We start from the raw sequence: 23892 nt of genomic DNA, 5'->3' as shown, positions 1-23892 counted from the left end.
AACTCTTCTCTCCCGCCAAGCAACTCTTCTCTCCCTCCGAGCCACTCTTCTCTCCCACAGAGCCACTCTTCTCTCCAGCCCACCCACTCTTCTCTCCCACCAAGCCACTCTTCTTTCCTGCCGAGCCACTCTTCTCTCCCGCCTAGCAACTCTTCTCTCCCTCCGAGCTACTCTTCTTTCCTGCCAAGCCACTCTTCTCTCCTGCCAAGCCACTCTTCTCTTCATCTGAGCTACTCTTCTCTCCCTCGGAGTCACTCTTCTCTTCCTCCGAGCCACTCTTCTTTCCAGGTGAGCCACTCTTCTCTCCCTCCATACCACTCTTCTCTCCCCCCAGCCACTCTTCTCTTCCGCTCTCCCACTCTTCTCTCCCGCCATGCCACTCTTCTCTCCTGCTCAGCCACTCTTTTCTCCATCCGAGCCAGTCTTCTCTCCTTCTGAGCCAGTCTTCTCTCCTTCTGAGCCACTCTTCTCTCCCTCTGAGCCACTCTTCTCTCCTTCCGTACCACTCTTTTCTCCCACCCAGCCACTCTTCTCTCCTGGTGAGCCACTCTTCTCTCCCTCCGTACCACTCTTCTCTCCCGCTCAGCCACTCTTCTCTCCTGCCCACCCACTCTTCTCTCACAGTGAGCCACTCTTCTCTCCCACCATGCCACTCTTCTCTCCTGCCAAGCCGCTCATCTCTCACTCTGAGACACTCGTCTCTCCATCAGAGTCACTCTTCTCTTGCTTGTCTCTCCCTCTGGGCAACTTGTCTCTCCATACAAGCCACTCTTCTCTCCAACTGAGCTACTCTTCACCTATTCTGAGTGCACATAACGACGGTTATGGTGCAATGCACGTAATAATCTTTGCTGAGGTATTATCAGTGATTTTTCCAGTTGCTTCCATTCAGAGGTGTTGAGTCAGTGTCAAAGGATTTGTCGAAGTTTATGTGTGCAGGCGAGCCCAGTTTCAACATATAAGGAGTTTCTAGTACAGTGGGTGATTTGAAAAAGGTATCAAAGTGCAAAATAATGTTAGCTTGCAAACATGAAAAGTACTTGTTTGCAGACCAATAGACACCTCTTCTCTTCTCTCTGTCACAGAGGTTGAAGGAACAAGCCTGCCAGCTGGAGGAAGAGTGGGACAAGCAGAGGAGCCTAGCAGCCCGGGCAGGAATGGTCCTGGAGCAGGAGGAAGATTGCCTCAGGAAGCAACTCAGAAAAGGTCTGGATTCCTACAACGAGCAGCTGTCTCAGGAGCAGAAAGCACAGTGAGTACTGAGGAGAGAAACTTCTATACATGTCTCACTTCTGCCAACTCACCTGGGTTGATACAGGCCGGGGTGGGTTGCCACGGCATAAAAACTGTCAAGGAGTTAGCACAATGCACCTGGGTACATGCCAGCCTGAGTGTGATATCACTGACCTAGACCTATCAAGGAGTACACCCAATGCATGCCATCTTGAGTGTGATACCACTGACCTAGAAACGATCAAGGAGTATTCCCAGTGCACCTGGGTACATGCCAGCCTGAGTGTGGTCTACCATAGGAGCTATCAAGGAGTACACCCAGTTCACCAGGGCACATGCCAGCCTGAGCTTGACCCCACCATAGGAGCTATCAAGGAGTACGCCCAACGTACCAACGTATCTGTACACATGCCAGCCTGATCAAAGAGTACACATAGTGCAGCAGTGTACATGCTAGGCCTGTGCGTGATCTACCATAGGAGCTTTCAAGGAGTACGCCCAGTGCATCTGGGTACATGCCAGCCTGAGCATGATCCTGCCATAGGAGCTATCAAGCAGTATGTCCAGTTCACCCGGGTACATGCCAGCCTGAGAGCGTGATCTCACCATAGGAGCTATCAAGGAGTACGCCCAGTGCATCTGGGTACATGCCAGCCTGTGTGTGGTCTTAACCATAGGAGCTATCAAGGAGTACACCTGGGTACATGCCATTCTGTGCGTGGTCTTAACCTTAGGAGCTATCAAGGAATACGCCCAGTGCACCTGAGTACATGCCAGCCTGAGCGTGATCCTACCATAGGAGCTTTCAAGCAGTATGTCCAGTGCACCCGGGTACATGCCAGCCTGAGAGCGTGATCCCACCATAGGAGCTATCAAGCAGTGCGTCCAGTGCACCTGGGTACATGCCAGCCTGTGTGTGGTCTTAACCTTAGGAGCTATCAAGGGGTACACCCAGTGCACCTGGGTACATGCCAGCCTGTGCGTGGTCTAAAGCTTAGGAGCTGTCAAGGAGTACACCTAACGCACCTGGGTACACACCAGGCCGAGCGTGATCTACCATAGGAGCTATCAACCAGTATGTCCAGTGCACCCGAGTACATGCCAGCCTGAGCGTGATCCCACCATAGGAGCTATCAAGCAGTGCGTCCAGTGCACCTGGGTACATGCCAGCCTGTGTGTGGTCTTAACCTTAGGAGCTATCAAGGGGTACACCCAGTGCACCCGGGTACATGCCAGCCTGATCGTGATCCCACCATGGGAGCTATCAACCAGTATGTCCAGTGCACCCGGGTACATGCCAGCCTGATCGTGATCCCACCATGGGAGCTATCAACCAGTATGTCCAGTGCACCCGGGTACATGCCAGCCTGATCGTGATCCCACCATAGGAGCTATCAACCAGTATGTCCAGTGCACCCGAGTACATGCCAGCCTGATCGTGATCCCACCATAGGAGCTATCAACCAGTATGTCCAGTGCACCCGGGTACATGCCAGCCTGATCGTGATCCCACCATAGGAGCTATCAACCAGTATGTCCAGTGCACCCGGGTACATGCCAGCCTGATCGTGATCCCACCATAGGAGCTATCAACCAGTATGTCCAGTGCACCCGGGTACATGCCAGCCTGAGCGTGATCCCACCATAGTGCACTCCTTCTGACTGCGTCTCGGACCATTACACCACCCACCAATGAATAAAAACAGATATAGGAGGCATTTATTCACGTTAAATAGACTTGGAGCGTAGTGGGCTACATCCTGTTGTAACTAACTGTTGCACTTATCTGAAGAGGTTGGTTCCTGAGTTAACAATATCTTTAGTAGATCTGCCAATCTTAGCAACAGTATCATATAGGCCCTCATTATGACTTCTGTGGTCTTTTTAGTAGACTGCCGAAGTCACGCCTGCCATATGACCGCCCGTGTTGGCTGCTGGCTGCTCTCCGCCACCATACTGGCGGTCAGCGGTCTAGTGGAGCTTGCTCCGTCGCCACCGCAAGGTCACCACAACACCGCCCGCCGTATTACAACATTGTAAATGGCCTGGCAGTGTTGTGTTGGTGGGGTGCTGGCATCGGAGCAAGCGCCATGGACCCCATTCTCTCCCGGACAACCACAGGTAAGGTGATCGACTGACAGGTGAAGGGGGTGGGGTGTTGAGTATTGTGTGCATGAATGGGTGTGTGTGTGTGAATGGAGGGGATTGGGGGGTGTTGTGTGTGTTTGGTGTGTGTGTGTGCAAGTGTCTGTGTGCTTGTGTGAATGCGTGTATGCGGGGGGTGAGGGATTATGGGTGCGCGGGGGTGGGGGGAGTATGTGTGCGTGTATGCGGAGGGTGGGGGAGTGTCGTGGCCATGTGTGCATGTGTGTGTGAATGAGTGAGCGTGGATGTGTGCGTGTACGTATGTATGTGTGGTGTGTGCGTGCGTGGATCAGGGGGGTCAGTAAGGGGATCGAGGAGGGAGGGGGGCGTCGCTGCTTGGGGGTGCGGGGCTCCTGATGGGGTCAGGGGATGTGGGGGGCTCCTACATGGGGGAGGTGTTGGGGGGTACTGTAGTGGCAACAGGAATTAGTATTCCTGTCACCAGTATCCTTACCGCCAGGGATTTCGTGGCGGGGCTGTCTCCACGGAATTCCTGGTGGTAAGGATACTCATTATACCGGTGTTAGTTGGACCGCCGAAGGTGGTCAAACTTTGGCCAGGTGTTCCCACCCCCACAGTGGTAGAGGGGGTGAAAGCCAGTTCACTGCAGTGGTCAAAATTTGGTGGTCCTGCACTGCCACGCTGTTGGCGGTCTGACCGCGGCCGCAGGTGTGACGGTGCTTGACCGCCAAGATCATAATGACCCCCATAATCTGTGTATTATAATACAAAACTCTACTTATATGAGAGAAATAAACAGACACACACAAAAAGAGTAAAGGAAAAACACTATCAGGAAAAATAAAATATTAAGAATTATCCGTGTTAATAAAAAAAACTGACACATACAATTCTTAATTTACATTTCAGTGTTATACTACCTTAACAATTAGTAAAATATGTGCCTGTACTTTTTAGAAAATTGTAGGGAAAGAAATTAGAAACTCCAGATCATTGAAAATAAAATAGTTTTAAATCAAGGGGTATTCTAGTCTCATCAGTGCCTCAGTCTGGTAGAACTGCAGGTTCAGTCCCAGACTCTAAGGGATGTAGCAAGCCGCCCAGTTTTTGCCTACATGGAAAACGTTTAAGGGAAACAATGAAACTGAAGCTAGAAATCCCCAAGCATAGGCTCGTTATTGAGAGCTAGAGGGGGAGTTTATCACTTCACCCAACGAGAGAGATAAGGTAACAACCCACCACACATCCTCCCAATTCCAACAGTGATAAACACAGAAGAGATGGTGGGGACATACAACCTACTCCGACATAGTTCTCTTTAAGGTTGTGACCGATTCATTACGATTGCTTAATAGGGTGTGAGCATTCTAGGTTTTTTAGCAGGAGGGAGGATGTCCTTTGTGGAGGAGGCGGTCTCACACACTTTATTGTGTTGTGTTTTATCATTGGCCACCAGGGCGGACTCAGCCTCACGGTAGACCTACACCAGAGGGAGTTCTTATATAAATTCTACTGGATAAGAGTGGGATCCAGATCAGTTAAATATACCTTAGGGACTACCGGTATATTTCACCTTTAATAGTGGAGTCCGTCGGTATGATTAGAAGTCAGAGTTGACTGACACTTTGAGAATAATGTATCAAACCACCATAGAAAGCCATCATGGTTCTGCCTTCACCAAAAGCCAAAAGTGATCTTAGACTTTCTTCAGGGCTGAGGATCCCTACCTAGGAGATGTGTACTAACACCCTACCCTAACTTGTAAGAACAAAGGTACACACTCAAGTCCTACCTGAGTAGGTGAAACCAAGGAAGAAAAACCACGATTTCCAAAAACTTACAATACTCCTTAACCTAGATTACGTAATAGAGGCACACACACCCAGCTGGGACATGCGGGTGCAATCACTGTGGACCACTGCAAACATAGGTGCCTACGTGTGCTAAAAGCCATGCATCCTAAATTGTTGTAAGTCACTAAATTCTTAGCGTAAATACATCTGGGCGGTTGACCACAGGCTCATGCCCCTATTCAAAGGTTCCATCTGTATGAATCTGGTTGAGCATGTGTATGCATGTCACGTAGGAGCCTCATTCATAAGGCAATTCCCTTGTGATAGCGAAATCCTTACCCTAAACTTTAGGCGTACAGGCTTCTGGTCTGGTGCTAGGACGATGTCCCTTATTATCACAAACTACGGTAAGGAAAACAAGTAAAAGAGGAAGGAATTCATTATTCATTCATCAGGAAAAACACTGAGCAAGGCACAATGGCTAAAGACCTTGCGGGTAGATCAGCATATTAGTGACTTGTAACCAGGAAAGATAGTTCTATGTAACAACCTCCATAACCATCCTTGTTCTCGCTGTGGTACAGCACACCCCACTGCGGGTCTGTTGTTCATGAAAGTAACATTTACCAGTGGTCAAGACATGAGGACACAGCAGAGTCAATGCAGGATTTTTCTCTTGCCCAGATGGGGGTGCGAGGAAGACGCTGATGCCTCTGAGGGCCAGGTACGAGTAGGGATGCTGAGGAGCTCAGAGGGCCGGATGCGAGAAGGGATGCTGAGGAGTTCTGAGGGCCAGGTACAAGGAGGATGCTGATGCCTCTGAGGGCCAGGTACGAGTAGGGATGCTGAGGAGCTCAGAGGGCCGGATGCGAGAAGGGATGCTGAGGAGCTCTGAGGGCCAGGTACAAGGAGGATGCTGATGCCTCTGAGGGCCAGGTATGAGGAGGGATGCTGAGGAGCTCTGAGGGCCAGGTACAAGGAGGATGCTGATGCCTCTGAGGGCCAGGTACGAGGAGGGATGCTGAGGAGCTCTGAGGGCCAGGTACAAGGAGGATGCTGATGCCTCTGAGGGCCAGGTATGAGGAGGGATGCTGAGGAGCTCTGAGGGCCAGGTACAAGGAGGATGCTGATGCCTCTGAGGGCCAGGTACGAGGAGGGATGCTGATGTCTCTGAGGGCCAGGTACGAGGAGGATGCTGAGGAGCTCTAAGGGCCAGGTACAAGAAGGGATGCTGATGCCTCTGAGGGCCAGCTACAAGGAGGGATGCTGATGCCTCTGAAGGCCAGGTACGAGGAGGGATGCTGATGCCTCTAAGGGCCGGATGTGAGAAGGGATGCTGATGCCTCTGAGGGCCAGGTACGAGGAGGGAAGCTGATGCCTCTGAAGGCCAGGTACGAGGAGGGATGCTGATGCCTCTAAGGGCCGGATGTGAGAAGGGATGCTGATGCCTCTGAGGGCCAGGTACGAGGAGGGAAGCTGATGCCTCTGAGGGCTGGATGCGAGGAGGGATGCTGATGCCTCTGAGGGCCAGGTACGAGGAGGGACGCTGATGCCTCTGAGGGCCAGTTACCAGGAGGGAGGGATGCTGATGCCTCTGAGGGGTAGGTACAAGGAGGATGCTGATGCCTATGAGGGCCAGCTACGAGGAGGGATGCTGATGCCTCTGAGGGCCGGGTACAAGGACAAGATAAGGCCACCACACTCATGCTGAGGGCTGAAGAAGAGAAGAAGATGTGGCTGGCCTCTGAGAGCAGACTACGAGGAGGGATCCTGAGGGGCTCTGGTTTCAGTTCGAAGGAGGGAAGCTGATGGACTTTCAGGGCTGGATGTGAAGCTCGGATAAAGCCCCCGCACATGCTGGTGTGCTTTCAGGGCTGGGGACGAGGAAGGGATTGATGTACCCCACTCATTCTGGATACGAGGAAGGATGTAGATGGGCCGAGAAGAAGGGATGAGTCAGACTCTTCCAGATCTGTCCTCAGGAAAAAGGAGGTTTGGATGTATAGGTTAAATGAGTGGATCATTTCATCACCTCATTGCCCCCAGTTTAACATCTGAATGCAGCAATCAGCAAGTAAACAGGCTACCAATAAACCGTTACCAAGGGCTTGCCGGCCTGTGGCAAATGTGTGGTGGTTGTTTAGGTGTCCAGGATTGGATGTTTCAGAGATTCACATGCTTGCATCCTTCCCCACCATCAGACTGAGTAACTCTGGGATTCAATGTTGTGAGCACAGCAGTGTGTCATTGACTCAATGACATTGAAATACTGAAACTGCACACCACACACAACAATCCACCTCCGCGTGTGGCACTAACGTTAGCCTGTCAGGCAGCATACTTCACAGTTCTTCCAAAAAGAGGCTTCCTTTACACGTCCAGCGACCGGGAGTCCTCCGGAGTTATGTCTCTATCTGACATTTCTTCCCAAGGCAGCTTCCGATCTGCTTTCTTCCGTTAGCAGTGATCTGTCCTACTTTCCTAACTGGATTTTTTCTACTTTTGAGATGGCAGAGGCCTCAGAGAAGACATCTTAGTTTAGGGCTTGTACATCCTGTGGCAAGAGAACATTTACATGGATAAATCGCACACCAAGTGTTTATACTGCAAGCATCCCAGTCACGATCTGAAGAAGTGCAACATCTGCAAGAATTTCCCCTCTAAGACACAGGAGGAAAGAGAGAGGAGATTTACACTGGCAATCTTTGAGGAAGAAGTAGAGGCATAAACCTCTGGTAAGCAGGTCATGATTTCTAAGCTTATCTCTGAGAAGTAATTGTCCAAGACTTCAGTTCCAGCTCAAGGTCCAGCTAGCCCTTCTGTTATGTGCCAGACCCCTGGTCAGCCATGTTGTCAGAAAGAACAGAACTCCCTGAGAAGCATACACAAAAGACTAAAAGGCCAGTGTAACCAAGCCCCGAACTGCTTCAAGTACAGCAAAAATTGCTTCAGCATGGATTTGTCAGATCGTAAACCATTGATGACCGTATTGTAAATGAGGCTGCCTACATCAACGATGATGGTATTGTCTACCACTGAAGCGGCGGTGCTTATGAAGCTGATAAGACATCCTTACAATAAGTTGATGAAGGAAGGCAGTACTGCCAACAAAGTAGCATCTGTCATCCACACTGATTTCTTGAAATCAGCAAATTATGCAGCAGACGATGGAGTCTGTGGCAAGAGCTGTATATTCATAAATATACAGAGTATACAACAGCCTCTCAATCACTTTGTTTGAGCAGCCCTACATATTGGGCAACCTTCAAGTGCCTGCAGGAAATGTAGGGGCTCTTCACGTTTACTACACCATCTACTCAAGGTTCATTCAATGGCCCACAAGACGGATAAAGTAGAATGTATCTAACTTTAGTACTATACTTGCGGTCTTGAGCGTAGTTGGTGGAGTGATTGAAGGAGCAAGGCCTGGCACCTCAGTGGGTTTAGGGCTCTGCTTCTGAGGTACATGTCCTCTTGCAATCAAGATTATGAGTTAGTTGGCACACCCAAAGGATAGAGTCTGCAGTGCTCTTAGACTTGTGACAGGTCTTCTGCACCCTTGGGTGGGGCTCCTGTCCTTGTAGAGTAGGTCACCTTCCCTCCTTCTGGGTCGTCATAACAGCAGGATGCTTCAGACTCAAAGTCTTGTTCCAAGCCCCTAGAAAGCAGTCACCTGCAAGGTTCTATCTACGGCTGACCGCGTCTTCTCCGTGCTAGTTGCAGAGCCTACTCAAAGTCCTTGGCCCAGTCAGCTAATACTTATCCCACTCTGGAGCCACTGGTGGAAAGCCAGAGCCAACCAATGTGTGAAGTATCTTTAGACTTCGAATTCCTCCTCCAAATAAAAGGAAGTGCGGTAGCTTCTCGGTGCTGGTATTTGCCCATCTCTTAAGGCAGGTAGAGAGCAGTTGTCAGGATGTGCCAAACCAGCAAGGGGTCTTGTGTTGATTCAGACCACATAAATCACAGAAGAAAGGATGAGTTTCCGATAAGAGGAAGAACGCCTGTTCTATAGAGAAGGGATAACAATTGGGACAGACCCCAAAAGATGACTACAGTGTCTGGAGGAGGGCCCTGAACAGATTCAAATGTAGGATGTCACATCCAGTGTGGACAAGATGAACCTTCTTGTGCAACCCGCTTCCAGCATCGAAAAGGGATTCCAGCCATCCACCGCACAGCCTTTTGATCACATTCACATGTAGCATGAACCACGCCACACTCTACGGCAAGACAAAGACCCAAGTTATGAGTGGCGGATAAAGAACACGAGGCAGATCAGAAATAAACAAGGCAGGGTGATACATCTTCTCACAGTAGTGAGGATTTCCAGGCCAACAGTGTACAATCGCTGAGTCTCCTTATGACTGAGGACTTACGGCGGCTGTGAGGAAGCCAGCACGTGGACCACTGGCTGCAGCGAGTGGTCCACCACCATTTTCTGGTCACAGTGTAACATGTCAGGACCCATCCTTTAGTGATGTGGACCCAAAACGTATAATACGCAAAAGTATTTGAGAGACCGCTTTGTTGAATGCTGCGAGGAGAGGGTGGCTACCCTTTCTTAGCTGTCCATCAGGAACAGAGTCAAGTGGGCAGAGACTGCAAGCAATAGGGTCACCACCAGCCTCATCAAGGGGGCATATTAAGGAGAAACTTGTCCAGCAAGTGCTTTTCCTTGGATCTCTCGAGCCAATATACTTACCTTCAGGAAAAATACGCCTTCACTACTGGAAGGATTCGGGCCTCCCCCTGATGTCTGGCATGGTTAAAATTGTATTTAAGCTTTCTCACATTTGGCGGTGTCTTACTCTATAGAATTTGGCAAAACAGAAGGATGATGGATGGAGTGCTGAACAATGCAAACACTCACCCCCAGTCACAGATCTGGGTTTAATCCATCGTTCTTTTGCTCACCATGCCACCCCAGTTTGGACCCAGCCATATGCAAATCAGTCTTGACCCTGTTCCTCACGGGAACAGTCCAGCCCGAACTGCCAAGCCAGGTCCTCCCTGGACCGGAAACAAGCATCCTGGGACCGGTTTCAGGGTTTCACCCTTCATCAGCCAGGCTAGCTTGAATCCAGTGGCACAGTGAGCAAGGGACCCACGTCTGGGCATACCCTTCCCACTTAGGGCAACTTTAGCAAAACAAAAGGATGATGGACGGAGTGCTGAACAATGCAAACACTCGCCCCCAGTCACAGATCTGGGTTTAATCCATTGTTCTTTTGCTCACCATGCCACCCCAGTTTGGACCCAGCCATATGCAAATAAGTCTTGACCCTGTTCCTCACGGGAACAGTCCAGCCCGAACTGCCAAGCCAGGTCCTCCCTGGACCGGAAACAAGCATCCTGGGACTGGTTTTAGGGTTTCACCCTTCATCAGCCAGGCTAGCTTGAATCCAGTGGCAAAATGAGCAAGGGAACCACGTCTGGGCATACCCTTCCCACTTAAGGCACCTTTAGCAAAACAAAAGGATGATGGACGGAGTGCTGAACAATGCAAACACTCACCCCCAGTCACAGATCTGGGTTTAATCCATTGTTCTTTTGCTCACCATGCCACCCCAGTTTGGACCCAGCCATATGCAAATCAGTCTTGACCCTGTTCCTCACGGGAACAGTCCAGCCCGAACTGCCAAGCCAGGTCTTCCCTGGACCGGAAACAAGCATCCTGGGACCGGTTTCAGGGTTTCACCCTTCATCAGCCAGGCTAGCTTGAATCCAGTGGCACAATGAGCAAGGGACACTCGTCTGGGAATACCCTTCCCACTTAGGGCAACTTTAGCAAAACAAAAGGATGATGGACGCAGTGCTGAACAATGCAAACACTCACCCCCAGTCACAGATCTGGGTTTAATCCATTGTTCTTTTGCTCACCATGCCACCCCAGTTTGGACCCAGCCATATGCAAATCAGTCTTGGCCCTGTTCCTCACTGGAACAGTCCAGCCCGAACTGCCAAGCCAGGTCCTCCCTGGACCTGAAACAAGCATCCTGGGACCGGTTTCAGGGTTTCACCCTTCATCAGCCAGGCTAGCTTGAATCCAGTGGCAAAATGAGTAAGGGAACCACGTCTGGGCATACCCTTCCCACTTAAGGCACCTTTAGCAAAACAAAAGGATGATGGACGGAGTGCTGAACAATGCAAACACTCACCCCCAGTCACAGATCTGGGTTTAATCCATTGTTCCTTTGCTCACCATGCCACCCCAGTTTGGACCCAGCCATATGCAAATCAGTCTTGACCCTGTTCCTCACGGGAACAGTCCAGCCTGAACTGCCAAGCCAGGTCCTCCCTGGACCGGAAACAAGCATCCTGGGACCGGTTTCAGGGTATCACCCTTCATCAGCCAGACTAGCTTGAATCCAGTGGCACAATGAGCAAGGGACCCACGTCTGGGAATACCCTTCCCACTTATGGCAACTTTAGCAAAACAAAAGGATGATGGACGGAGTGCTGAACAATGCACTCACCCCCAGTCACAGATCTGGGTTTAATCCATTGTTCTTTTGCTCACCATGCCACCCCAGTTTGGACCCACCAATATGCAAATCAGTCTTGACCCTGTTCCTCACGGGAACAGTCCAGCCCGAACTGCCAAGCCAGGTCCTCCCTGGACCGGAAACAAGCATCCTGGGACCGGTTTCAGGGTATCACCCTTCATCAGCCAGACTAGCTTGAATCCAGTGGCACAATGAGCAAGGGACCCACGTCTGGGAATACCCTTCCCACTTAGGGCAACTTTAGCAAAACAAAAGGATGATGGACGGAGTGCTTAACAATGCACTCACCCCCAGTCACAGATCTGGGTTTAATCCATTGTTCTTTTGCTCACCATGCCACCCCAGTTTGGACCCACCAATATGCAAATCAGTCTTGACCCTGTTCCTCACGGGGACAGTCCAGCCCAAACTGCCAAACAAGGTCCTCCCTGGACTGGAAACAAGCATCCTGGGACCGGTTTCAGGGTATCACCCTTCATCAGCCAGACTAGCTTGAATCCAGTGGCACAATGAGCAAGGGACCCACGTCTGGGAATACCCTTCCCACTTAGGGCAACTTTAGCAAAACAAAAGGATGATGGACGGAGTGCTGAACAATGCAAACACTCGCCCCCAGTCACAGATCTGGGTTTAATCCATTGTTCTTTTGCTCACCATGCCACCCCAGTTTGGACCCAGCCATATGCAAATAAGTCTTGACCCTGTTCCTCACGGGAACAGTCCAGCCCGAACTGCCAAGCCAGGTCCTCCCTGGACCGGAAACAAGCATCCTGGGACTGGTTTTAGGGTGTCACCCTTCATCAGCCAGGCTAGCTTGAATCCAGTGGCAAAATGAGCAAGGGAACCACGTCTGGGCATACCCTTCCCACTTAAGGCACCTTTAGCAAAACAAAAGGATGATGGACGGAGTGCTGAACAATGCAAACACTCACCCCCAGTCACAGATCTGGGTTTAATCCATTGTTCTTTTGCTCACCATGCCACCCCAGTTTGGACCCAGCCATATGCAAATCAGTCTTGACCCTGTTCCTCACGGGAACAGTCCAGCCCGAACTGCCAAGCCAGGTCTTCCCTGGACCGGAAACAAGCATCCTGGGACCGGTTTCAGGGTTTCACCCTTCATCAGCCAGGCTAGCTTGAATCCAGTGGCACAATGAGCAAGGGACCCTCGTCTGGGAATACCCTTCCCACTTAGGGCAACTTTAGCAAAACAAAAGGATGATGGACGCAGTGCTGAACAATGCAAACACTCACCCCCAGTCACAGATCTGGGTTTAATCCATTGTTCTTTTGCTCACCATGCCACCCCAGTTTGGACCCAGCCATATGCAAATCAGTCTTGGCCCTGTTCCTCACTGGAACAGTCCAGCCCGAACTGCCAAGCCAGGTCCTCCCTGGACCTGAAACAAGCATCCTGGGACCGGTTTCAGGGTTTCACCCTTCATCAGCCAGGCTAGCTTGAATCCAGTGGCAAAATGAGTAAGGGAACCACGTCTGGGCATACCCTTCCCACTTAAGGCACCTTTAGCAAAACAAAAGGATGATGGACGGAGTGCTGAACAATGCAAACACTCACCCCCAGTCACAGATCTGGGTTTAATCCATTGTTCCTTTGCTCACCATGCCACCCCAGTTTGGACCCAGCCATATGCAAATCAGTCTTGACCCTGTTCCTCACGGGAACAGTCCAGCCTGAACTGCCAAGCCAGGTCCTCCCTGGACCGGAAACAAGCATCCTGGGACCGGTTTCAGGGTATCACCCTTCATCAGCCAGACTAGCTTGAATCCAGTGGCACAATGAGCAAGGGACCCACGTCTGGGAATACCCTTCCCACTTATGGCAACTTTAGCAAAACAAAAGGATGATGGACGGAGTGCTGAACAATGCACTCACCCCCAGTCACAGATCTGGGTTTAATCCATTGTTCTTTTGCTCACCATGCCACCCCAGTTTGGACCCACCAATATGCAAATCAGTCTTGACCCTGTTCCTCACGGGAACAGTCCAGCCCGAACTGCCAAGCCAGGTCCTCCCTGGACCGGAAACAAGCATCCTGGGACCGGTTTCAGGGTATCACCCTTCATCAGCCAGACTAGCTTGAATCCAGTGGCACAATGAGCAAGGGACCCACGTCTGGGAATACCCTTCCCACTTAGGGCAACTTTAGCAAAACAAAAGGATGATGGACGGAGTGCTTAACAATGCACTCACCCCCAGTCACAGATCTGGGTTTAATCCATTGTTCTTTTGCTCACCATGCCACCCCAGTTTGGACCCACCAATATGCAAATCAGTCTTGACCCTGTTCCTCACGGGGACAGTCCAGCCCAAACTGCCAAACAAGGTCCTCCCTGGACTGGAAACAAGCATCATGGGACCAGATTCAGGGTTTCACCCTTCATCAGCCAGGCTAGCTTGAATCCAGTGGCACAATGAGCAAGGGACCCACGTCTGGGAATACCCTTCCCACTTAGGGCAACTTTAGCAAAACAAAAGGATGATGGACGGAGTGCTGAACAATGCACTCACCCCCAGTCACAGATCTGGGTTTAATCCATCGTTCTTTTGCTCACCATGCCACCCCAGTTTGGACCCACCAATATGCAAATTAGTCTTGACCCTGTTCCTCACGGGAACAGTCCAGCCCGAACTGCCAAGCCAGGTCCTCCCTGGACTGGAAACAAGCATCCTGGACCGGTTTCAGGGTTTCACCCTTCATCAGCCAGGCTAGCTTGAATCCAGTGGCAAAATGAGTAAGGGAACCACGTCTGGGCATACCCTTCCCACTTAAGGCACCTTTAGCAAAACAAAAGGATGATGGACGGAGTGCTGAACAATGCAAACACTCACCCCCAGTCACAGATCTGGGTTTAATCCATTGTTCCTTTGCTCACCATGCCACCCCAGTTTGGACCCAGCCATATGCAAATCAGTCTTGACCCTGTTCCTCACGGGAACAGTCCAGCCTGAACTGCCAAGCCAGGTCCTCCCTGGACCGGAAACAAGCATCCTGGGACCGGTTTCAGGGTATCACCCTTCATCAGCCAGACTAGCTTGAATCCAGTGGCACAATGAGCAAGGGACCCACGTCTGGGAATACCCTTCCCACTTTGGGCAACTTTAGCAAAACAAAAGGATGATGGACGGAGTGCTGAACAATGCACTCACCCCCAGTCACAGATCTGGGTTTAATCCATTGTTCTTTTGCTCACCATGCCACCCCAGTTTGGACCCACCAATATGCAAATCAGTCTTGACCCTGTTCCTCACGGGGACAGTCCAGCCCAAACTGCCAAACAAGGTCCTCCCTGGACTGGAAACAAGCATCATGGGACCAGATTCAGGGTTTCACCCTTCATCAGCCAGGCTAGCTTGAATCCAGTGGCACAATGAGCAAGGGACCCACGTCTGGGAATACCCTTCCCACTTAGGGCAACTTTAGCAAAACAAAAGGATGATGGACGGAGTGCTGAACAATGCACTCACCCCCAGTCACAGATCTGGGTTTAATCCATCGTTCTTCTGCTCACCATGCCACCCCAGTTTGGACCCACCAATATGCAAATTAGTCTTGACCCTGTTCCTCACGGGAACAGTCCAGCTCGAACTGCCAAGCCAGGTCCTCCCTGGACTGGAAACAAGCATCCTGGGACCGGTTTCAGGGTTTCACCCTTCATCAGCCAGGCTACCCCGAAACCGGTCCCAGGATGCTTGTTTCCCAGGATGCTTGTTTCCAGTCCAGGGAAGACCTGGCCTAGCAGTTCGGGCTGGACTGTTCCCATGGGGAACAGGGTCAAGACTGATTTGTATATGGCTGGGTCCAAACTGGAATGGCATGGGCAGCAAAAAAACGATGGATTTAGGCCCAGATCACTGTACTGGGGGTGAATGTTTGACAATGTTCAGCATTCCGTCCATCACTTGTTGTTTTTGCATTTGTCGCCCTAAGTGGGAAGGGTATTCCCAGACGTGGGTCCCGTGCTTCCCATGCCACTGGATTCAAGCTAGCCTGGCTGATGAGGGGTGAACCCCCGAAACCGGTCCCAGGATGCTTGTTTCCAGTCCAGGGAAGACCTGGCCTAGCAGTTCGGGCTGGACTGTACCCATGGGGAACAGGGTCAAGACTGATTTGCATATGGCTGGGTCCAAACTGGAATGGCATGGGCAGCAAAAAAACGATGGATTTAGGCCCAGATCACTGTACTGGGGGTGAATGTTTGACAATGTTCAGCATTCCGTCAATCACTTGTTGTTTTTGCATTACGCTATAGAATAACAGATTTTTTCTGTTCTTTTCTTACATCTGATACTTTGCGCTCTTTGAAATAAGCCTATCATTGATAAGTTAGAAATGTCTGCAGTTTTTGTTCATTACGGAGTAATGTGTTCTCAACTCTTCCCTTCCAGTTTGTGAGTAATAAAGGGAGGGTGTGTGCTTGGAGATGTAACTCACCAGTCACTCTAGTTCAGGTGCGTCTAATCATTCAATGTAGCTCCCAGACACAGTCGGAGTAGCTTGCGGGTCACATTTTTCTTTCAAAGTTAAAGGAAGGCTGTGTTTACTTTACATGATTATCATCAGGCTGCAGACAGCGGGCCCGATAATGAGCAGTGCGCATGATGTTTCTGAATGCTGTTAAGTGGGGGAAAATTAAAATGGAAAGTTACCTTAATGATTAAGTTAACTCTTCATTTTAGTTTTCTGCCATTTCCAAGTGTCACATTTACAAACAGCGGGCCTCTTTCTCCCAGTGGCCAGTAGACACTGTGCCGTATGTATAACTGGAAAATATACATACTGCAATGTTGTGGTAGCTGCAATGCTGTGTAGCTGCAATGCTGTCGAGCTGCAATGCTGTGTAGCTGCAATGCTGTGTACGTGCTTTGCTGTGGTAGCCGCAATGATGTGCAGCCACAATGCTGTGGCAGAAGCAATGCTGTGGCAGAAGCAATGCTGTGTAGCTGCAATGCTGAGTAGCCGCAATGCTCTGTAGCCGCAATGCTGTGGCAGCAGCAATGCTGTGTAGCCGCTTTGCTGTGTGTAGCCGCAATGCTGTGTAGCTGCAATGCTGTGTAGCTGCAATGCTGTGGTAGCTGCAATGCTGTGTAGCCGCAGCAATGCTGTGGTATCCGCAATGCTGTGGTAGCTGCTATGCTGTGGTAGCTGCTATGCTGTGGTAGCCACAATGTTGTGTAGCCGCAATGCTGTGGTAGCTGCAATGCTGGTTATAGCAATTGATCATGATTCTCAAGGAGAAAAATAAGGCAACGAGGAGGTATCCACTGCAGTTGTGGTATTTTTGTAAATGGGAGAAATTTCATGTGCAGAACTTTTTCCATATTTTGAAGATTTTTGCAGAACATTTTTCTGCCCTTTCCAGCATTTAAAAAAACAATGGTTGTGTTATACTTGTAACAGTGCCACATATGGGGAAAGGTATTCCCTGTGCCACAGGTACATACAACACAGACTCTGTCACCCATCCACATATATACCATTCATATGCACACATGTTCATACATCCCCACTCTCACTGACACACATGGCAGCCGTGTCATGGTGCCCCTTGTCAAAGTATTTTGTTCAAACAATAGTATCCGGCTCTTTGGACATTCGGCTTAAAGTCAGTGCAGCTAGGCGTGGGGGTGTCTCGTAACAATGCACAAGTTGTTTAGGCTTCAGTAGCTCACAATGATTTTTACTGATCAGAAGTAGCTCTCGCTACAAAAAAGGTTGGAGACCCCTGGATGAGTTCTATGGTCTAGAAATCTCTGATGGGCAGGATACGGGAAGGTCCATCTTGGATTAAATATTGTTCATAGAGGACTTGGTTGTCGCCACAAGGGCTTTGCAACCAGTTCTGTCACTGCTGATGTCTGAATAGCTTGCCTCAGTTTTGCATTTTCTGCAGAAGTCTTTCTCCACAGGTAACGGCCCCACCTTCTCTTTCTTCACAGCCTGCAGTACCTGGAGAAGGAAGTGTACACCAACAAGCCTACGGCTCAGTACTTCTGCCAGTTCAACACCACCAGCCGCTGAGGAGGACCTCTGTCCGGAAAGAAGCCCTTGCATCCCTCACCACAGGACGGTCACCTGCCTCTGTCGGCCCCCCCAAAGGAACGACCGTCCTGTACCCTTACCAGATGTTAGTCTATTGCATCATCACAGGCTGTAAAAGCAATAAAGCAGAAAGAGATCTCTTTGCATCTGGATAATTCTACTGGATAGGTACCTCAGGCTGCCTTGAGACGATGTGGGGCTCACCTCAGCCTGTGAGGGATACCTCAGTCTGCCTTGATACGTATGCGGGCATACTTCAGCCTGTGAGAGAGATATTTCAGCCTGTGAGGGGAAACCTCAGTCTGTGAGAGCTACCTCAGCCTGTGAAGGATACCTCAGTCTGTGAGAGCTACCTCAGCCTGTGAGGGATAGCCTAGCTTGTCTGGATACCTGTGGGGGATACCTCAGCCTGCCTTGATATGTGTGTGGGGCATACCTTATTCTGTGAGATTGCTTTTTGCGAGAGATTGTGTTTCTCTTTGGTTAAAGGGTCTGTTCACCAATACGCATTAAAGACTGGGGAGATGCATTATCTGGTATACAAGTCCTTTTGAAATTAAAGTCCTCTATAGTTCTGGTATACCTCTGTCAGTTGCCAATTTTCTGAAATGGAATGTGGATGCCCTTCTTCATTCTCCTAGAACAGGCCAGTGCTCCTAGAAGATCACCCAGAGTTTGAATGGATACAACCAGACATAACAAAGTGTAGGAAGAAACAACTGGAAAAATCCAGTTCTCAGAAGAAAAAATCTGACAACAGAATCTCTGAAGGAAGGTACTGAACAAGCAGGGAAAAAATGAAAGAAAAACTGGATGAAAATAACAGCTCAGGCTGATGCAGAGCGAGCAACAAAGACTGTTGTGACGCACTGAAACTCAGTATGAGCCTGCTTATGTAGGTAGATATGCACTTTGCCCTGGAACTTTTTTGAAAGTAAAAAAAACATTCGATGCACTGAATGCTGAACAATGCAAACATTCACCCCCAGTCACAGAGATCTGGGTTTAATCCATTGTTTTTTTGCCCACCACGCCACCCCATGATGCTTATTTGCGGTCCAGGGAGGACCTGGCCTGGCAGTTCGGGCTGGACTGTTCCCATGAGGAACAGGGTCAAGACTGATTTGCATATGGCTGGGTCCAAACTGGGGTGGCATGGTTAGTGAAAGAACGATGGATTAAACCCAGATCTTTGTGACTTGGGTGAATGTTTGCATTCTTCAGCGTTCCATCCGTCATCTGTTCTTTTTGCCTGGAACTTTCTTGAGGCATCTGAGATTGGGAGGTTACTGAACAAAGACTTGGAACCAAAACAAAATATGAAGTAAATTTGCACTGGAATGATAACCCAATAAAAGGTAAAGATCCGTATTTAATGCCAGCAACTGAACCCCATCAGAGGCACTGAAGATGGTGAGATCAGAACACCGACATGTTGTGGTTGCCGCAATGCTGTGGTAGCTGTAATGCTGTGGTAGCCCCAATGCTGTGGTAGCAGCAATGTTGTGGTAGCTGCAATGTTGTGGTAGCCGCAATGCTGTGTAGCTGCAATGCTGTCGAGCTGCAATGCTGTGTAGCTGCAATGCTGTGTACGTGCTTTGCTGTGGTAGCCGCAATGATGTGCAGCCACAATGCTGTGGCAGAAGCAATGCTGTGGCAGAAGCAATGCTGTGTAGCTGCAATGCTGAGTAGCCGCAATGCTGAGTAGCCGCAATGCTGAGTAGCCGCAATGCTGAGTAGCCGCAATGCTGTGTAGCTGCAATGCTCTGTAGCCGCAATGCTGTGGCAGCAGCAATGCTGTGTAGCCGCTTTGCTGTGTGTAGCCGCAATGCTGTGTAGCTGCAATGCTGTGGTAGCTGCAATGCTGTGGTATCCGCAGCAATGCTGTGGTATCCGCAATGCTGTGGTATCCGCAATGCTGTGGTATCCGCAATGCTGTGGTATCCGCAATGCTGTGTAGCTGCTTTGCTGTGGTAGCTGCTATGCTGTGGTAGCCGCAATGTTGTGTAGCCGCAATGCTGTGGTAGCTGCAATGCTGGTTATAGCAATTGATCATGATTCTCAAGGAGAAAAATAAGGCAACGAGGAGGTATCCACTGCAGTTGTGGTAACAGGTAACTGAAAATCAGACATTGGCACCAAAGCGCGATGACTCCTTAATAATGTTGTAGAAACCAAGGTGTTTGCTATCTTAAAAGTAGCAAAACATGTACTTGTGTAGTAGTGACTGGGAGGAGGATGGGGGTTGCATATAGGTAATGGCCTGGTTACCTAGCAGCAGTTTTCATTACTCATGGTCATATCGTCTTCATTCCAGGCATTAAGGTTCTGAGTCTCTTTCCATAGGAAGCTCCCAGCTGGGGGGGACCAGACTCATTGAGTATTCTTCCTTTATTTCCTGCACGGAGGTGCAATCGCGCGGTGCAGTCCTGACCGGGACAAGGACGAGCAGGACTAGGAGTAGCTGCTCGCAAGGGTAGATGCTGCAGAGTCTGAGGTGCTGAACCAGAATCACTCTGCCCCAGCCCTAGGAGCTGCAGATATGTTGAATGGTATTTATAGGCTAGGCCCCCTCTGTTCTCTAGTGATGCTATCTGTATTGTCCTGCAGGACCCGTCATACAACAACCGCAACCCCTCCTTAGGGTCAGTCCTACCTCCCTCACAGGTGTCACCAGTCAGGTGACGCGCGCAGAGGCCCTGGTCCAGTTATGTATCTAACAAATCTCTGTCCGTCTCATTCCTTAACCTAGTATAAGGGCCCAGGACACACCACTTTACAGTGGTGATGAGGTGGGTCGACCTCGCCGGCCACCCAATTCCGGAGGAGCCTGTACCCTGACCTGCAGTACAGTTTACCCAGAGTAAAGGCAGGTAAGGCTCCCCCCTCCACCCCCATGTATAGGGCTGAAAAACTGGAAGTCCACACGTCCCAGAGAGACAGCGAACAACCCACAGCTCAGCTTGCCCCAAGATCTACACCACCGGGCGTAGATCCCCGCAACACCAGCACTGCTCTCCCACATGGGCCTACACAGTGAAAAGGGGAGAGGTCCGCAGGGTATGTGGGGCCTGTCAGAGATGGTACTCAGTGACAGCAAGCACCGCTGGAAGGGATGTAGCTGGAACAGTGGGCAGCGGACACCGTGCATGTTCCACAGACAAAGCCCACCACCTGAAGCAGCACGCCTACTATGTACAGGAGACTCTGTGGGCACCGGCCAGAGAAAGAGACTAGGCCAAAAAGCTGAAAGGCCTGGAAAGAGCATCCCAGAATGCCAAGATCTGCACCCAGACACATCCCACCCACGTCCAGCAGTGGGTACGGCTCCTGCAGTGGTGACCGAAGCAGTGAGGAGGGGGAGAGAAGTCGCGCCCAGCGCATTGAGCACTGCGTGCCCCATGGCGGCTGCATGACCCCACCATGAAGCAGAAGGTTGACTGGACCCATCACTTTCTGCACCTGCTCAGTTTCTCACAAGACAACAGCCACCTGCAGGTAGCAGGAGAGCTGGAAGCTGGCTCCACTCCCTTAGCCAGGGTGGGAGAACCAGTGGGAGTGAATCCTACCTCCCATCACAGGCGCGCGGAGCAATGCGCCCCCCTAGTAGCTGGTGGCCACCACCAAACAAGAAGAAGAGGAGACATTTCTGCCCGTGCGGCAATCCCACTGCTCCGTCGGGGTCCCTTGCCCCAGCAGATGAAGGAAAGAGAAGTGCCTGGTGTAGTGTCTTGTGAGTTAGCGATGACGGGCCCTTTTGGTTCCTGATGCCCTCTATAGGACTGCGACGTAAGCGTTTGAGTGTGATGACTAGATTTCATGTAGAATGTTGAGTTTGTGGTTACACGCAGAGCTATAAAGATGTGTAAAACCAAGCTCTGTGCGTGATGTAGTCATTCAAGAATACCCAGGCTGGGGAGGATGCCACACCTGGGGCAGGAGCACATGCCCAATATAGAGGACAAAGCAAAAACATCAACAAGCAGGAGAAACAGCGAACGAGCGGAAGAGACCGTGTGCTGCTCTCAGGCCCCACGGGCTGCAAAGAGGCAAACGGGTGAGCAACTCCTGCACAACGTACAGGAATGAAACCAAAGACACTAAGGCATACAAGAAGCACGCCAGCACCAGAAGCAACTCACCCTGCACATGGCCAGCAGTGAGGAGAGTCAGCAAGTCAACCCAGATGCACAGCAAGCCAGCAGCCCCAAGGTGCCATGCAGATTAGGCAAGACAGAGGAGCACTCCTGCAGTGCATGTTGTCAGTATACCGCCTGAGGACGCATGGGTTCAGAGACTTCACTGAAGGGCTTCATAGCTATAATCCCAGATGGTGGGCGAGAGGTAGTGGTACACCTACTGTTTACAACCCTACTGCCAAGAGCCTCGAAGCAGGACCAGCCTGCAAAACACAGAGCCTGCAGACTGACAAGTGGGAGGAAGACACAGCCAGACCGCTGAAAGGGCGTGCTCAGGCAGGGAGTGGGGGTACGGCGTGGATGACGTGCCACTAGAGCACCACACCACAGACCCTGCCATGACCCTGCCTGAAGCCTAGCACCCCTGAGGGGGAGAGAGAAACAGAGAGACCGAGAGGCAAAAAAGGAGGAGAACACTCCTCTCTGACATCTGTGCAACAAGGGAGCAGAGGCCTCACAAGAGGACACCCCAAGCATGAGGTGCAGCCTACCCACTGCCACCCATGAATGAGGCTGATGTTACATACCTCAGAGTCACCAGTGTGACTGTCCGCGCCTGTCAGAGGGATATGATCCTAGCCTGGAGACGGTCCGAAGAAAGCAAGGCTGGACCAGAGGGTGGACAGAACCACACAACGCAACTGTGGTCCAGACACCAGGATCTCATCGTTGTGCACACCCGAGGCACACTGTGCCACACCCCACCAACCATGCATGATAGCAGTGACATGTGACATCTCAAGATGCAAGTCTTGCACCACCCAGAGAAAAGGAAAATAATTAGCGCCTGACCACCACCACTCCACGATGTTGAGAATCCAAGAAGGAATGTCCATGATCATGAAGGTCATTTGTTGCCACCTCATCACTGGCAACCACATCATGCCCACCACTGTCTAGTGCATCATCACTACCACCCATAAAGCATCACACAACCAGAGTGGAGTCCGACACCGTTGCTTTGCTAACAGACAGGAAGCACAAGTGACGCTCTGAGGAGTCAGTCAACCAGCGTCTACCTGCTCGCCCTGCCTGTACCCTCATCCCGGTGGCAAGAGTGAGTCTTGACCAGGATCCTTCTAGCTTTGCAGTTGCACGAACGGTGGTTTTGAAGCAACCCATATGTGGCACACACACAGCTCTAGTGCAGACCACATGCAGTCCCATGGCAATCTATCCAAGACGCCTCCACAAGTGTGAGAGATGGACTTCACACTGCCCCGTCGATGGATTCCAGGAAGTAGCAAGGCCTTGCAGCAGAGAGTCCAACAGCTACAGTATGACAAGATTGTGTTCAGTGAGCCAAGCAACCTCACCAAAGTATGCTCCATGATGGACACTTTGTGGTGGACTCCGACAATCCTCCTGACGCACCATGGGGCATATTTACGAGCCCCATTGCGTCACTTTTGCACCATGCAATGTGGTGGTGTGTGTTGCAAAAGTGACATAAGCCCTAGGTCAGATTTATGAAGCCACGCAAAGCAACATTGCGGTGCTTTGAGTGGCCTCATAAATCTTGAGAAAGGCAAGGCCTTACACTGCGTCATGAAGGCGTGCATTGGCATTGATGTGGGTGTTCCAAAGCAACACCACTGGATTTGACACATTCCCAGATTTACAAGGACTTGTAAACCTGGGACTGTGTCAAAATCTTACGCCTCCCCAGGGCAGGGGTAACCTGGAGAAATATGTGTATTTCTCCTTGTCTTTCCTCTTCCAATGTGGACTGCATTCTGCAGCACACGTAGGAGGAAAACGCCTCCATTGATTGTTCCTGTGCGTGGAAGGTGCCCCTTCCTTTAGAAAAACAATCCTGCATGCAGCGCAGACACCCTTGCACCACAGTGCAAAGGTGCCTGTATTGGGGCTAGGTTGCCAAAGCAATGCGAGTGCAGAGGGACATGACAGAAATGCGCTGTATTTCATAACTGTGGTGCATTCCTGCCCTTTCCCTATGGCACAGGGCAGCGCGGCACGGTAACCTGCT

General features: G+C 50.7%; 1 protein-coding gene across 3 annotated transcripts in view; it reads left to right on the top strand.

The window, feature by feature from the left end:
* LOC138260861 (RIB43A-like with coiled-coils protein 2) overlaps nucleotides 1–17986 on the top strand; it is a 66259-nt gene extending 48273 nt beyond the window's left edge. For 2 of the 3 annotated variants that reach the window (XM_069209288.1, XM_069209289.1), the window contains exons 8-9: nucleotides 1086–1252; nucleotides 17601–17847. In XM_069209288.1, the coding sequence (XP_069065389.1) occupies nucleotides 1086–1252; nucleotides 17601–17682 (249 nt within the window). In that variant the 3' untranslated portion in view covers nucleotides 17683–17847. Of the gene's footprint in view, nucleotides 1–1085; nucleotides 1253–17600 lie in introns of all 3 variants that reach the window. The other variant, XM_069209290.1, reaches the window with a different exon arrangement.
* Nucleotides 17987–23892: the final 5906 nt, after the last annotated feature.

This window comes from Pleurodeles waltl, chromosome 10 (genome assembly GCF_031143425.1).
Source record: "Pleurodeles waltl isolate 20211129_DDA chromosome 10, aPleWal1.hap1.20221129, whole genome shotgun sequence".
NCBI lineage: Eukaryota > Metazoa > Chordata > Amphibia > Caudata > Salamandridae > Pleurodeles > Pleurodeles waltl.
Note: the sequence above shows the minus strand (reverse complement) of the source record. Positions and strands in the feature narration are given on the sequence as shown.